At 30.2% G+C, this 16,591-nt stretch overlaps 3 protein-coding genes and 1 long non-coding RNA gene across 5 annotated transcripts; 3 read left to right on the plus strand and 1 right to left on the minus strand.

Moving 5' to 3' along the window:
• Nucleotides 1-2,725: 2,725 nt before the first annotated feature.
• On the minus strand, nt 2,726-3,549 carry LOC115882786 (transmembrane protein 50A). The gene is made up of 4 exons (XM_030901029.1): nt 3,349-3,549; nt 3,155-3,286; nt 2,960-3,095; nt 2,726-2,910 (listed from the first exon to the last, which is right to left on the minus strand). Exons 1-4 carry the CDS (start codon nt 3,448-3,450, stop codon nt 2,810-2,812), a joined length of 471 nt encoding a protein of 156 aa, XP_030756889.1. The 5' UTR covers nt 3,451-3,549; the 3' UTR covers nt 2,726-2,809.
• Nucleotides 3,550-3,697: 148 nt separating this feature from the next.
• On the plus strand, nt 3,698-5,848 carry LOC115882863 (DNA primase small subunit-like). Its single transcript, XM_030901111.1, has 6 exons — nt 3,698-3,906; nt 3,962-4,342; nt 4,397-4,541; nt 4,601-4,808; nt 5,301-5,506; nt 5,564-5,848. The coding sequence occupies exons 1-6, from the start codon at nt 3,804-3,806 to the stop codon at nt 5,775-5,777; spliced, it is 1,257 nt and encodes a 418-aa protein (XP_030756971.1). The 5' UTR covers nt 3,698-3,803; the 3' UTR covers nt 5,778-5,848.
• Nucleotides 5,849-7,405: 1,557 nt separating this feature from the next.
• On the plus strand, nt 7,406-10,055 carry LOC115882752. The gene is made up of 4 exons (XR_004050241.1): nt 7,406-7,718; nt 7,979-8,141; nt 8,937-9,098; nt 9,412-10,055. It is a non-coding gene; the product is annotated as an uncharacterized LOC115882752 (long non-coding RNA).
• Nucleotides 10,056-12,283: 2,228 nt separating this feature from the next.
• LOC115882874 lies at nt 12,284-14,493 on the plus strand. 2 transcript variants are annotated; one of them, XR_004050275.1, is made up of 2 exons: nt 12,284-13,678; nt 13,877-14,493. XR_004050275.1 is itself a non-coding variant. In XM_030901134.1 (2 exons), exons 1-2 carry the CDS (start codon nt 13,488-13,490, stop codon nt 14,413-14,415), a joined length of 582 nt encoding a protein of 193 aa, XP_030756994.1. In that variant the 5' UTR covers nt 12,284-13,487; the 3' UTR covers nt 14,416-14,493. The 2 variants fall into 2 exon arrangements, 1 of the variants encoding a protein (XP_030756994.1); XM_030901134.1 differs by having other exon boundaries at nt 12,284-13,530.
• Nucleotides 14,494-16,591: the final 2,098 nt, after the last annotated feature.

Genomic DNA, 16,591 nt, shown 5'->3' on the forward strand with positions numbered 1-16,591 from the left:
GTCAACCGTTAGGGAGATATCGCGGTACAAAGATGGCGGAAAAATAATGTTTTTATTTTTTATCTTGAAAACGAAAAGAGATAGACTAATGAAATTTTACGGAAGCATTACTGTTATGAAAACACACTTTCTGGTAATTTTTTCACTTTTTTAAAATGAGTGGAAGGGGTTGAAATAAACTATTCCTATCATTCTTGTTAATGAAATTTAAAGAAAAATCTTATCAAACACATGCAAAAAAAAATAATTTTGATAGTTTAGTTTGTTTAGAAACTTTTTTATCTCTTGTGTTTTTTTGATAAAACTCACCGATTTAAAATTAAAAAATAAAATGTAAAGCATTACATGTCAGGACAAAAAACATTTTTAGATAAAGAATCTAGTGGGCAGCTGTAATTTTTTTAGGAAAAATCTAGTCGGCCGCTGTCACTTTTTAGGATGTTTCTAATATTGTTTTATTTGACATTACCCTACTGCAATACGTTACTATCTAGATTATTATTATTTACATTATTATCACTAGATTCTTAATCTAAAAATATTTTTAGTCCTGACATGTAATGCTTTACATTTTATTTTTTAATTTCAAATCGGTGAGTTTTATAAAAAAAATACAAGAGATAAAAAAGTTTCTAAACAAACTAAACTATCCAAATTAATTTTTTTGCATGTGTTTGATAAGATTTTTCTTTAAATTTCGTTAACAAGAATAATAGGGGTAGTTTATTTCAACCCCTTCCACTCATTTTAAAAAAGAGAAAAAATTACCAGAAAGTGTGTTTTCATAACAGTAATGCTTCCATAAAATTTCATTAGTCTATCTTTTTTCGTTTTCAAGATAAAAAATAAGAACATTATTTTTCCGCCATCTTTGTACCGCGATATCTCCCTAATGGTTGACTTTTGACCCAACGTTTATGAAGCAAACTACCCTTTATTTTGAACAAGGAATCACCCCCTGAAGTTTTTCGCATTTGTTTTGAAACACCCTGTATACATGAAATATCGATACATTATCGATAGTTTTCGATACTAGAACATCCCTACTACTAGAACAAACTATTGAGGATAAAAAAAATAAAAAAAATCAGAGTGTACAAAATAACAATGTTTTCTATTGTGTCAAATTCTTTAATTATTGTGATAAATTATATTTTAGTGTTAATACTATAGGTAAGCATTAGATTTTTTTATATATATGTAAATAATGGGTACGATTGAACTAACTGAGATTAGTCAAAAATTGAGTTTTATGTCTTCAGAACGATATATAAGTTATTTTTTGCATTTCTTTTTTTATTGTCGGGATCTGTACGGAAGTTTTATTTTTTTAGAACGTGTTCAGTTTTTTTCCTGTTTTTTTTTTGTTATAGGTATTACAGTAAAAATAAATGAAAGGGCCTTATATACTGTAGAGATACTGTTTTTTACAAAAAAAAACGTCTTAAAGTTTTAACCGAAAACTTTAAAATATTGTAATAAAAAACGATGTCACAGTAGTCAGTTACTAGGAAATCTTCTAAATACGGACCATAAAATGCAGTGTTACTATACACCATCTCAATGTCAACACAAGAAAAACTCTTGTGATAACTTTTCTAACGCCTACCGTGACATTAGTTTTTATTTTGTGTTTATTCATCACACAGTATATTATGCCCTTTTAAAAAATTATGTATTAATTTAAAAAAAACAACACGCCTGTGGTATATTATTCTGATGTTATCAGGTTATCGTAAAATATAAGAAAAGAGCAGAATCATATCTTATAGTGCCAAAAACTTTTGTTGCTTTTCTATGTAAAAATATATCAACAATTACAGTATATCTCCTGTAGATATTTTGAATTTATTAAAGTCTTTACAGAAATCTATAATTTGTACAATAATGTATAAATTATAATAAATTTAGGCCTCAGCATGAGTGGCCTAAATACTTTGATATACAATTTGTTAAAACGCTTTAAATAGAACTAGCAACACGTATAACCTCTTCAGGGAGAGATTCTCTCGCCGAATAGACTATATATGTTATGTAGAAGTATAAATAACGATGTAAACAGTCACTTATATCAAATTTTAACTGATTTTTAACATATAATGATCTGCCATAAAAATATATTTAAAAAAAACTCTTTATAGGCAAGATATACTAAATAAACATATTTTTCTACAAATTAGTAAGAGTAAATAGAAAAATTAAGCATATAGAAAACATGATTTCTCTTGTGTATAACAAAGATACAAGAAATGTTTATAAAAAATTAATATAATATGACTATTGAATTTAAGATTAGTAGAATTTTACTTATAAATGTCAATTTTATGACAAAATAAGGCCTGACGAAGACAATTCAGTGTGAAATCAATTGCACTGAATTGTGTAACTAATTGAGCAGTTAAAGTGCCACATTTCTTCATATTTTTGAAGCTATTTGCCTTTCTTTTTTTTTATTTTATATAAGATGATTATTCTACCTGTTTTTTAGGTATGCTGTAAATTTTTTTGTTAATTTTAAGTATGTAGGCCTCAAAGGAAAGTAAGTGTAAACTAGAAATATGTATATTACGTTGTTTTTTTCTGTATATATCTGTTTATAAGGAACCCGTGTCTATAAATTGTTAATTTTTGTTTTAATTATTGTTAAAAAAGGTCAGAATTTGTTAAATAAATTTTGTTTCAAATACGAATCTGACTTTTACTGCTTTAAAAATAAAGATTTCAGTCATATAAATAAACATTTATTTTAGTCTAGCTTACATTACTTTACACAGTTCGTTAACTTATCTATCAATCAGAATTAAACTTATTAGCCCCAGACGTCTTCGGATCGGCCAAACTTAAATATTATCGATGCAATACATATTAAAACATTGTGTAGAAACAGAGAAACTCCTGGAGATTTCACATCTAAAAAAAATAAACGAGTTATAATAAGAATATCTTATTGAAACCGTACCTTTGTTAATGTAAACTGCGAAAAGGATACTGCACGCCGCAATGACAGCCGCGAAGCCCATAACAAACCCTAAGAATATCCAAATTCTTGCTCCTCTGGTTCCCAAACAGCCCCCTTCGTACGTATCTCCACTCATCTTGAATAAAAACGCATTCTTTATATAGGTAAAAGCGGAAATTTTCCCAACATCGTTACCTGTGCATTCGACACAGAATTGACCATGATCAGGGATATAGTTCCTGCCACACCGCACATCCAATAGCCTGCTGGGATCTGGTTTGGAAGAACCGTAGCCGAATCGATAATTATCCACCAACCAGTGAAAAACTGAAATTAGTTCCAGAGTTTAGAAAAATGTTAAAGGAAAATAGTGGGATGAAATAACTTGCCAAAAAGCCTGACAACATGGAGGCATAAGCGTTTCTTTTGTCCCCCTCGAACCAAATACACGACGGCATGCTTAAGTTCGCGAAACAATCAGTAAGACCCATTTTTTAAAGCGATATTTTACTTAAATCGCGAAAATAAAACGTAAACTTAGAACAATAAAAACAATTTTTGACATTTGGAAACGAACCAAATTTATGATCAGTGCTGCCAACCACGTTGCCAACTGTTTTTTAGCTTAACTCCTTTAAGCCAATTTTATGTACCTGATACTGATAATTGTTATGGCCAAAATAAATTTTCAAAGAAGAAACGAAACATTAACCATACATTAACTACAAAATATTTTTGGCGGGAATATGGAATGGAGTATGGAGTGTGTTTTTGTTAATAAGTTATAGAGTTAATAATATAGTTAATTATTTTATGGTGTAGGCGGGTATTAAATATAATTATAATGTCTGGTGAGGTAACAACAGGAAAAACACTCGTAGATCTCCTACAAACTTACTACCACAGGTTATTCCCTTCTTTACCTCTTTATCACTGGTTAAGTTATGGTTTGTATTGGATACAATATTTATTAATGAACATTTATCTGATATTTTTTTGTAGGAAAGGCTTTCACGTTCTCTAAAAGAGAAATATCCTTTACGCTACCAGGAGATGTGTATATACGATACCTATCGTACGATACACACCGAGATTTCGTAGACGATTTGTATAAAAAGGTACCAGTAAAAATAGATATTGGATGCATATACCTTACTAGACCAAAAGAGAAAAATGCGCTAACTAAGATAACTCCTGAGTCAAAGGAGATAGTTTTCGATATAGATATGACCGATTACGATGATATTAGAACATGTTGTTCCGGAGCAAATGTATGTATAAAATGCTGGAAGTGGATGGCGATAGCCTGTAAAATTATTGATACAGCATTAAAGGAGGATTTTGGCTTTAACCACGTATTATGGGTGTTTTCTGGTAGAAGAGGTACAAGAAAAAAAATTACCTGAAAATAACACATTCTTACATTAAGTTTTTTAGGTATTCATGCCTGGATCTCGGATAGTTCAGCTAGAGATTATGATGATAACATCAGATTGGGTATAGTAGAGTATTTAACTGTGGTAAAAGGAGGCTTGGGTACAACAAAAAAAGTACAGTTGTCTCAGATACATCCTTCATTAAAGTAAATTTGTTAAAAAAACTTATCTAGCATAACTTTAATTAAAAATGTGAATTTTTTAGAAGGGCATTAGCAATAATCGATCAGTATTTTATAGAGGATATTGTAAAAGCTCAGGATATTCTGGGAACACAGCAAAGGCTAGACAACTTTTTGAAGGTTATCGATGTTGAAATAAGAAAGCCGATTGGGGATAGCATGGGGCAATGCAAAAGCTCAGAGGAGCGCTGGCAGGCGTTTGAACATACTTTTAAAGATCTTCTGCGAAAAGTAAGCAAATATATATTTTTTATACAGGGTTATTCACCTCATTTGGCACGGAGTATTGTAGCCAAACGATTAGGACTATTAGAGCTAGAATTTAAAATTATTTGCAAAAGGTTGTCCCAAATTAATAAAAAATATCAAGTTTGTGCTTTTCTAAATTTGTTTATGAAGTCTAAATTATAAGAAAATGCATTTTCTACGAAAACTTGAAGAGATAGGTCAGAATTTGATAATACAATTTGGTAGACAATTAAATTGTGCATCTGGTTTATGATATTAACGTTACTTCAGAAATTATTTGGAAAAAATCAAAATAACAATGAAATTTCTACACCCTGTGTCTCCGAAACTAAGCATTTTAGGACATACACTTACAGGAACTTTTTTACTTATTTTTATCTACAGAATATTCTGCCAAAGTTTCCAGAATACAGTGTATATTTTTTTATTTATTTCTTTATTTTTATTTTTTTATTGTTTATTTTTGTATATTAGGGTAACGTTCCAAAAGACGAATGCTATCTTTTTGAAGAGTTAAAACTGTTCTATGCTTATCCTCGCCTGGACCTAAACGTTACGAAGGGGATAACTCACTTGTTAAAATCTCCTTTCTGCGTTCATCCGAAGACTGGGAAAATATGCGTTCCGTTTGATGTGAAAGAAGTGGATAATTTTGATCCAAAAAATGTGCCTACTCTTGAGTAAATATCGTACCATCCACACTCAAAAAACTATAAAATTGAAGTAATATTTTTTAGGCAATTGTTCAATGAACTTGACGCTTACAATAAAAAAGCCAAAGAACTAGAGGAAGCGGCTATGGAGGCTAAAGAAACGGCCACCAATAAGGTCAAGATAAAGGATTACAGAAAAACGAGCCTTCTAGGACCGGTAAATGTGTTCAAAGAATTCCTGAGAAATATGGGGAAGAACGGGGCAAACAAAACAGCCGAAACGGATCTCACTTTTTAAGTTATGTTGATTTATTATTTAATTGATTTATTATGTTTTTTTTTACTTGATTGAATTATAACGTTTTTTTTCTAAATTTGAGTTTTTTGTAGGCAACCCACTGTATCCGTCTCATGGTAAAGGTCGGCAACCTACCTCTAGACTGGACACTTGCCAAATGACCTATCTACCGGCCGGATAGTCCTGGAGCTGTGACCGCAAAACCAGACTGACCTGTCTAAGTTAACGCCATTAAAAAAAAAAGAAAGAAGAAGAAAATCTGTATTAAATCTGTGGTTGCAAATGCTTAAGACCCGAAATATGAAAAAGAAGAAGAACGCCTGTGGCGCCATTGTGGAAAAAGTGAGAAAATTTTGAACTAAAATGTGTCAATTTTTTTTATATCAATGCAAAAATATTCTAAATCTTGTTTTTGTAAGTATAAAACGAATTGAACGGTTACAAAATCATTATAAATCTAATAAACACTTTATTTCTGTAGAATAAATATTTTCTTTTAGGCACAGCATTATTTATGCAGCAAAAGATGATCATGGCGGCGACATTTTCCATTGTGGGAAGTTCTTTTACAATTTTTCTGATTTTCTGGTAGAAAAACTGGTTTTTCTGTGCACTATTTGAGCTTATTTTCTCCCTTGAGACCTCTTTAATCTCCTGTAACTGTAAGTACCCATTGTTTTGATGCTTTTTATAGTTTATTTCACTCTCAAATATTTCAATTACATCATCATATAGCTTATATATTTTTCCAGTTTTCCTTTTCGAATACGAGTATACGGAAATATAGATACATTCCTCGATGTCTCTATTGTACAATAGAAATAAAGTTATTTAGAATATTGCTTTATATTTAGGTAGAAACATTTGGTATTTTTTCGGCCATTTTTTATTGGTAGAGATTAAAGATGTTTTTTATTTCTAAACTAATATTTTGTCCAGGCAAACAAGTATTTTCTACTTCTTTTAGAATAAGTCAGTGTTAGTATACCCAATAATATTACACAAGAGAATGATGTCTTTTTGCATCCTTCCACAGAAGAGGAGACCTGGATCATCCTCTAATTTGAATGTTCGGCCATCGATAACCTGCATAGCAAATAGCAAGTACAGGTACCAAGGGTTAAATTAGCTGCAAGAAGGTAATGTCACATTAGGAGACAAAGATTTATAAGAGGAGGTTTATATAAAAGTTCAGCTCCATCTTCAATTACTGCTGTACAAGAAATTCAAAGTAAGTTTTATTTTTATTAATATGTTTCCAGATTGTCTTTACAAGAGGAGACACATTTTATTACTAACATTTTGAGTAAAATGCATTCTTTATAAAACATTTTGCTTGTTCTAAAATGGTTAATCCCATTTATACTTTTCCAAATTTCCATACAGTTAAGAAACATAAAAAATTATGAGAATATCTATGGTAATAGCCCTGTAATAGTATCTCGTTTTCATTCTTTGATAATTGTTTATTATTGATTTAATGATTAAAAATTATTTTGTTATAATAATAAAAATATTTTGCTAGATATAATTCACTAAACTTTAATAGTAAAGTGTTTATTTTGCTTTGGGTGTTTTAAATATGTTATGTTTTGTTTTAGATAATATCTATTATTTTTCTATTATTAACATATTATGTTAATAATACCGCACAAGAGAACAGTGTCTTTCTGCATCCTTCCACAGAAGAAGAGACCTAGGTCATCCTCTAACTTTGATGTTCGGCCATCGAGAACCTGCGCAGCATACATGGGTACCCAAGAAAGTTTCCACCCTCTATGTCTAGGAGCCGGGTGATGCTTAATCTTCGACCAAGGGTTAAATCAGCTGCAGGAAGATGAATACGCATCAGGAGTCAAAGATTTATGATAAATGGAGAATAGCATGACATAGTTTGCCTCTATCTTGTATTTTTAATCACTACATTACAAGGAATTAAAAGTAAGTTATACTTTAATTAATATATTATAGAAAAAAAAATGTGTTTGTAATAGTTTTTGTTTTGTTTAATCAAGGTATTAAATAAACCTAAAAAAATTAGGAAAGTACACGTAAAATGAATTAATTTTGAATTTAGTGTTTGATTTACTGGTTGCCTATCCTTCACAAAAATAAATTTAACATCAATAAGATAAAATCAAAGAACAATGTTAATTTCTTTTACATTTTAGGAATGAAAAATTTATTGGATTTTTTTTCAGATCATTTACAAAAGTATTGAAAAACTGTGGCGGCAAGAGTTTTTGTGGAAATCTGCACTTAGTTTTCATGGAGTTATTTGAATGGTACTTGGCAACACAGCACTGCATATATTACTTCACTGAGGCACTGGATGTGTTCAAATAATTTTAACCCTTAAAAGATGTAAGTTTTTTTTGCAATACAGTATTTTCTATTAGTACCACATAGAGAAACGCGTGTATGTCCCCAGATTGCCTTTAAAAGACAAAAACCTTTTTTATTATTCACGTTTTGAGTAAAATGTATTCTTTATGAAAAAATCCAAGTTCTAAAATTATCTATCCTATTTATACTTTTCCAAATTTCCATACAGTTTTAGAGGAAAATAAGAAAATATATGAAGATATACTTAGTTGAATTTATTGATATGGTTATTATTAATTCTGATTAAAGTCACATTTTTTTACTGTTTTAATATGTTAAAGAAGTACAAACTTTATTTAGTTCAATGCCGAACAGAAAAGTTAATTATAAATTTTGTATGTCTTTAACATTTTGCAAAATATATCACATTAATAAAGTATAATATTTAATCTCATTCTTCTTGATAGGAACACGTTTTGATGTTTAGGACTTGTAGAAAAAATTCTACTAAGTATATCTACATTAATTTTTTATTTTTCTCTTAAACAATATGGAAAAAGTATAAACGATTAAACATTTTATAACAAGCAAAAATTTTTAATCAAGTAAAAATGCATATTTCTGGTCTTAATTTTTTTTTTGTTTAGTAACAATAACTATTAAATAAATCTGAACGAAGAGGGTAGGCATAAAATATATTAATTTTGAATTTATCATATTTATCAAATGTATTTGTTTTCCAAACTATAATTTTAGTCGATATAGAAAAATAATATATTTTTGAGGAAATTAGTTTATTGTTTTCTTTCTAATTTAACAAATAAAAAATTTCAGGTTTTTGCTCTACTTTTCAATATTAAAAAGAATATTCTGTGGCAATGTGCAGGTGATTTTCAACAAACACTTATAGGGAATGGAATGTATCAACAGTACCAAGCAGGTACCACTTTGCCGAGATATAGGCTGGCTTCAGGCAACAATTCGCCTTAAAAAGATGTAAGTTACATTTTTTTTTTTTGGTAGATTTAAGGTATGAAACAAGGGTATGAAGTACTCAGATGTTATTAGTGTTATTGAAAAAATTTAAACTTCTTATTTTATTATAAGAAATTATATTCATAAAATTTAGTTCTGGCTTAGTACTAGTGTTTTTATGTTACACAATTGCACAAGAATATAAGTACAGACTGCCTAAACATTTTTTTTAATCATATTTTTTGTAGACCGTTCAAAAAGTTTTCTGTTGGTATGTTTAGTAAATATTGTTTGTATGATGGAAACAATATTATACAGTTATTTCTGTTTATAGGTTTATGGTACTGGTTCCGTAACAACTGCAGATGTTATTGGTGCTCCTACTTATTTGATCTTCCTGTATATTCCCCATTGAAGATATAAAACAGAACGCGGACTTAGGATAGGGACACTTCATTTTGATCACACTGATCTCATTTTTTTAATTCTACGATTTTTTTAAAGTAAAATTTAGATAAAATGATTAAATTCTGTTATTTGTACATAAATTCTTAGTACAAACGCAAATGTTTTTACATAATTTAAGTTAAAATTCAAATATTTATATTTTTAAAACTAGTATCTCTTCAAGAATATATTTTAGTCAATTCTAGTTGTAAAAAATTACGGAATTTAAAATTATCTAAATTTTATTTATTGATTATTTGCAGTGTTAACACAACAGTGTTCCACACAGCCTGTTCAGAAAGTGGAAAATATATTACAAAATACAACTTAATAAAAAATAGATATTTTAAATTGGATTCCAAAATAATTTTTAATGGACCGGTTGTGTGGGCACTCTGTATATGTCATATACCGTTATATTAGTGATTCTCTCTTTAAAAAAGGATTTTAAATTGATATTTTTTAAATCTGCATTAGAAAAGCAAAATTTTACTAAATGGCGAATGCGCCAGGACATAAAAATAATTGTAATTAACAGATTTTTTAAAAAATGTAAAAATAAAATTGAGATAAGATAAATTCTGTAATTTAAATATTAATTTCAGTATAAATGCGTTTATTTTTATATATTTTAAGTAACAATATTTTAATTTAACCGAAATAATATTTGTATATTTTTTAAACTGTGTCTTTTCTTAAATATGTCTTAGTTATAAAAAATTACAGGATTCAAAATTATCTAAATTTTATTTATCGATCATTTGCAATGTTAATGCTTGATAAAGGAATACGGGGTGTTCCACACAACTTGTTCAGAAAGTGGAAAATATATTTCAAAATACAACTTAATAAAAAATAAATATTTTAAATTGAATTCCAAAATAATTTTTAATGAATTTGTTGTGTGGGCACTCTGTAAATGTCATATACCGTTATATTAGTGATTCTCTCTTTAAAAAAAGAATTTTAAATTGATATTTTTTAAATCGGCATTAAAAAAGCAAAATTTTACTAAATGGCGAACGCGCCAGGAAAATAGAATATTGATATTAACAGATTTTTAAAAAAAATGTAAAAGTAAAATTTAGATAAGATAAATTATGTAATTTAAATATTAATTTCAGTATAAATGCATTTATTTTTATATACTTTAAGCAACAATATTTTAATTTAACCGAAATAATATTTGTATATATTTTAAACTGTAACTTTTATGAAATATTTCTTAGTTATAAAAATGCAGGATTCAAAATTATCTAAATTTTATTTATCGATCATTTGTAACGTAATGCTTTATAAAAGAATACGGGGTGTCCCACACAACTTGTTCAGAAAGTGGAAAATGTATTTCAAAATATAACTTAATAAAAAATAAATATTTTAAATTGAATTCCAAAATAATTTTTAATGAATTTGTTGTGTGGGCACTCTGTATATGTCATATACCGTTATATTAGTGATTCTCTCTTTAAAAAAAGAATTTTAAATTGATATTTTTTAAATCGGCATTAAAAAAGCAAAATTTTACTAAATGGCGAACGCGCCAGGAAAATAGAATTATTGAAATTAACACATTTAAAAAAAAAGTGTAAAAATAAAATTGAGATAAGATAAATTCTGTAATTTAAATATTAATTTCAGTATAAATGCGTTTATTTTTATATATTTTAAGTAACAATATTTTAATTTAACCGAAATAATATTTGTATATTTTTTAAACTGTGTCTTTTCTGAAATATGTCTTAGTTATAAAAAATTATAGGATTCAAAATTATCTAAATTTTATTTATCGATCATTTGTAACGTAATGCTTTATAAAAGAATACGGGGTGTTCCACACAACTTGTTCAGAAAGTGGAAAATGTATTTCAAAATATAACTTAATAAAAAATAAATATTTTAAATTGAATTCCAAAATAATTTTTAATGAATTTGTTGTGTGGGCACTCTGTATATGTCATATACCGTTATATTAGTGATTCTCTCTTTAAAAAAAGAATTTTAAATTGATATTTTTTAAATCGGCATTAAAAAAGCAAAATTTTACTAAATGGCGAACGCGCCAGGAAAATAGAATATTGATATTAACAGATTTTTTAAAAAAATGTAAAAGTAAAATTTAGATAAGATAAATTCTGTAATTTAAATATTAATTTCAGTATAAATGCATTTATTTTTATATACTTTAAGCAACAATATTTTAATTTAACCGAAATAATATTTGTATATATTTTAAACTGTAACTTTTATGAAATATTTCTTAGTTATAAAAATGCAGGATTCAAAATTATCTAAATTTTATTTATCGATCATTTGTAACGTAATGCTTTATAAAGAATACGGGGTGTCCCACACAACTTGTTCAGAAAGTGGAAAATGTATTTCAAAATATAACTTAATAAAAATAAATATATTTTAAATTGAATTCCAAAATAATTTTTAATGAATTTGTTGTGTGGGCACTCTGTATATGTCATATACCGTTATATTAGTGATTCTCTCTTTAAAAAAAGAATTTTAAATTGATATTTTTTAAATCGGCATTAAAAAAGCAAAATTTTACTAAATGGCGAACGCGCCAGGAAAATAGAATTATTGAAATTAACACATTTAAAAAAAAAAGTGTAAAAATAAAATTGAGATAAGATAAATTCTGTAATTTAAATATTAATTTCAGTATAAATGCCTTTATTTTTATATATTTTAAGCAACAATATTTTAATTTAACCGAAATAATATTTGTATATTTTTTAAACTGTCTTTTCTGAAATATGTCTTAGTTTTAAAAACTTACAAGATTCAAAATTATCTAAATTTTATTTGTTAAATCATCTGCAATATTAATGCTCTATAAATAATACAAGGTTTCCTAGAGCAAAATAAAACACTAATTCGCTACAACACATCAAAACACTTTACTTTTAAACACTGAACGCGCCTTTCGCTAACCGCGTTAGCATCATCAGTAGATGAATAAAATTAGACTATTATCTGCAAATTAAACGTTTTTATAGTCGCTCGGTTGGTACTGACTAAGCCTGGCAAAATTAATTAACGAGACTAGAGCAATAGGAACAGAGACCTGGAAAGAAAATATTATCTCTGTTCATATTATCTTTAAGTTTATTTATTTTTGACGCTTTCATAAGCACCTAATTCCCTGTAATTTGAGACTTTTTTGATTAATTTTAAATTATTAACATCTGTACAATGATTTTTTTCAAAAATATATTGAGAAACGCAAGATTTATCCGCTCTACCATATCTGAGTCCTGCGTTCTTTAAATCTAGTTAATGTTGATCGTCTAGTTAGCGCAATATATTTTTGATTGAATTTTTGATACGTGAAACTTCAAAACACCCGACCTTTCCAGTGGAGGTGTTTTATCTTTAAGATTACCTAATGGTTGTAATTTATTTTTAGCGCTATATACAAATTTATAATTAACATTCTTAAATGTTTTTTAAGCACGGGATAGCACCACAGGTCCCTGCAGTGGCGAAAACACTAGGTCCCTCCTGGGGCAAAATCACCAGGTAAAACGGTACTGAAGTATAGTTTGACGTATCTTTCTTCACTTCTCCTATAGGCAGACATCAGAATTTTATAAGGGGTGTCCAAGGTCTCTTCTTGTAGGTGGTCGTTAAGTGCTGAGTGTGTATTATTAATAACAGTGGTACCAGGTCCCTGCAGGTCCCCCATCGCCAGGTCCCTGCAGTGGCAAATTCACCAGGTCCCTGCAGTAGCGAAATCGCCTGGTCCCTCCTGGGGCAAAATCACCAGGTCTCTGCAGTGGCAAAATCACTTGGCACTTCTATGGCAAATTCACCAGGCCCCTGCTGTAGCAAAACCACCAGGACCCTGCAGTGGCAAATCACCAGGTCCCTGCAGTGGCGAAATCACCAGGTCTCTGCAGTGGCAAATCACTAGGTCCCTGCTGTGGCAAAATCACCAGGTCCCTGATGTGGCAAAATCATCAGGTCCCAGCAGCAGCAAAATCACCAGGTCCTTGCAGTGGCAAAACCACTTGGCACTTCTATAGCAAAATCACCAGGTCCCTGCTGTGGCAAAATCATCAGGTCCCAGCAGTAGCAAAATCACCAGGTCCCTGCAGTAGCAAATCACTAGGTCCCTGCTGTGGCAAAATCACCAGGTCCCTGAAGGTGCAAAATCATCAGGTCCCAGCAGCAGCAAAATCACCAGGTCTTTGCAGTGGCAAAATCATTTGGCACTTCTATGGCAAAATCAACAGGTCCCTGCTGTGGCAAAATCATCAGGTCTCAGCAGTAGCAAAATCACCAGGTCCCTGCAGTAGCAAATCACTAGGTCCCTGCTGTGGCAAAATCACCAGGTCCTTGCAGTGGCAAAATCACTTGGCACTTCTATGGCAAAATCACCAGGTCCCTGCTGTGGCAAAATCATCAGGTCCCAGCAGTAGCAAAATCACCAGGTCCCTGCAGTAGCAAATCACTATGTCCCTGCTGTGGCAAAATCACCAGGTCTCTGATGTGGCAAAATCATCAGGTCCCAGCAGCAGCAAAATCACCAGGTCCTTGCAGTGGCAAAATCACTTGGCACTTCTATGGCAAAATCACCAGGTCCCTGCTGTGGCAAAATCATCAGGTCCCAGCAGTAGCAAAATCACCAGGTCCCTGCAGTAGCAAATCACTAGGTCCCTGCTGTGGCAAAATCACCAGGTCTCTGATGTGGCAAAATCATCAGGTCCCAGCAGCAGCAAAATCACCAGGTCCTTGCAGTGGCAAAATCACTTGGCACTTCTATGGCAAAATCACCAGGTCCCTGCTGTGGCAAAATCATCAGGTCCCAGCAGTAGCAAAATCACCAGGTCCCTGCATTGGCAAAATCACTTCATCTTTCAGTACCGTTTGACGAGCTATCCCGTGGTTAAAAAAAATTTAAGAATGTCAATTATAAATTTGTATATAGCTCTAAAAATAAATTACAACTATTAGGTAATCCTAAAGCTAAAACACCTCCACTGGAAAGGTCGGGTATTTATGAAATTCCATGTATCAAAAATTCAATCAAAAATATATTGCGTTAACTAGACGATCAATATTAACTAGATTTAAAGAACACATGACTCAGATATGGGTAGAGCGGATAAATCTTGCGTTTCTCAACATTTTTTTTGATACAGATTATTCTATAGATGTTAATAATTTAGAATTAATTAAACAAGTCCCAAATTACAGGCAATTAGATGCATATGAGAGCGTCAAAATAAATAAATATAAAGATAATACGAATAGAGATAATATTTCCTTTCAATTCTCTATTTCTACTGTTCTAGTCTCGGTAATTAATTTTGCCACACTTGGTCAGTTACCAAACGAGCACCTATATAAACGCTCAATTTGTATATATTAATTTATTTTTAATCATCTGCTGATGATACTAACATGGTTAACAAAACGCGCGTCCAATATTAAATGTAAAGTAAGTTATTGTGGTTAATTAGTATTTTATTTTGATAATTAACAATATTACTTAATCTATTCTATTAATTATTTAGTGTAATGATCAACGGGTTACAGATATAAGCCTTGTATATAAGCTATTTATTAAAGGTAATGCAATATTTAAGTAGGCCATGAAAGCCATTGAATGTTACTGCTGAAAATAATATACAGTCTTTTTTTTAAATAAGTGTATCACCCTGTATAATAATTTTGTAGTGTATATCCTGAATACTGTCCACGTCAAATATATTTATACTTGTTATATGAATAAAAAACTTATTAAAAATAATTGTGATTTTATTTCTCCAAGGAAAATAGACAAAGTCGATGAAAATCTCGGATTTGTATCAGGAATACATAAGAGCGAGGAGATAAATACTATTTCGTCACTAAAAATCAAGGCGGTAAAAACTACCTCTTTGCACTTATGTGTTCCTGATAGAAATGTGTGATTTTAGGCAAGGATTAAAAATATTCCTCCAATTTTCATTAAAGACTGAAAAATTAAGAATTTTGTATCAGGAGTACATAAGAGTAAGGAGGTAAAAATAAACGAAATAAATTATTGACAAAATGGTGAATGTAACTGTCTACTCCTGGTATCGAAAAATACCTCCTCGCACTCATATGTTCCTGATACAAATTCAAAATTTCTCCGTTTTTGACAAAACCGACCAAAAATAATTTCGACCTGGCAAAAATTGGAGTACCCGACCAACGAGTTAGAATGAGTTAGATTTTTTCGAAAAACGGCCATAACTTCTAAACTAAAAGAGCTATCGAGGAACGGAAGTCGGCATTCGATTCGCCTTTCAACCCTCTATAAGGGTGCAAAATTAGGGCGCGATCGGAGACAAAAAAAAAGTTTCGGCAAAAATGAAGGAAGGTTAACCCCTTACCTCATTTTTCGCCAAAAATTTTTTTTGCCTCCGATCGCGCCCTCGTCTTGAGCCCTTATAGAGGGTTGAAATGCCTATTGAAAGCCGAGTTCCGTTCCTCTCTAACCCTTATAGTTTCCGAGATATTAAGGGTTGAAGTTTGGAACCGAGGTCGAAGTGCTAGAGATAGCAGAAATATCGTTGATCGATGCTTTATTTAAATGTGGTACTAAATTTAATAATTACCTCTTCACCCTTATGTGTTCCTGATAAAAATCGGCGATTTTTGACCTGGTTTAAAAATGTCCGTGCAGTCTTTGACAAAAATTGAATTTTCTCGAATATGTATCAGGAGTACATAAGAGCGAAGAGGTAAATATTGGTACTGAATTTACTCCGTACCTCTTCACACTTATGTGCTCCTGATAGAAATTAGTGATTTTTGACGAGGATTAAAATTTTTCGTTTAATTTTTGTTAAAAGCTGAATTTTCTCGGATTTGTATCAGGAGTACATAAGAGCGAGGAGGTAATTGTAGGGTATTATTTTTATATAAAATAATGTCTATTCCAGAACAACTTGGTAAGGTGTTTAGTGATTAGAATATATTATTTCTGTGATAATTAAATTACTCTTTCTCTTTGTTCGGGATTAGACAGTATATTTTGGTTGAATAAAACTCATTTATTATTACGTATTATTTAT

This window comes from Sitophilus oryzae, unplaced genomic scaffold, assembly GCF_002938485.1.
Source record: "Sitophilus oryzae breed Bouriz unplaced genomic scaffold, Soryzae_2.0 scaffold_179_pilon_pilon, whole genome shotgun sequence".
Taxonomy (NCBI): domain Eukaryota; kingdom Metazoa; phylum Arthropoda; class Insecta; order Coleoptera; family Curculionidae; genus Sitophilus; species Sitophilus oryzae.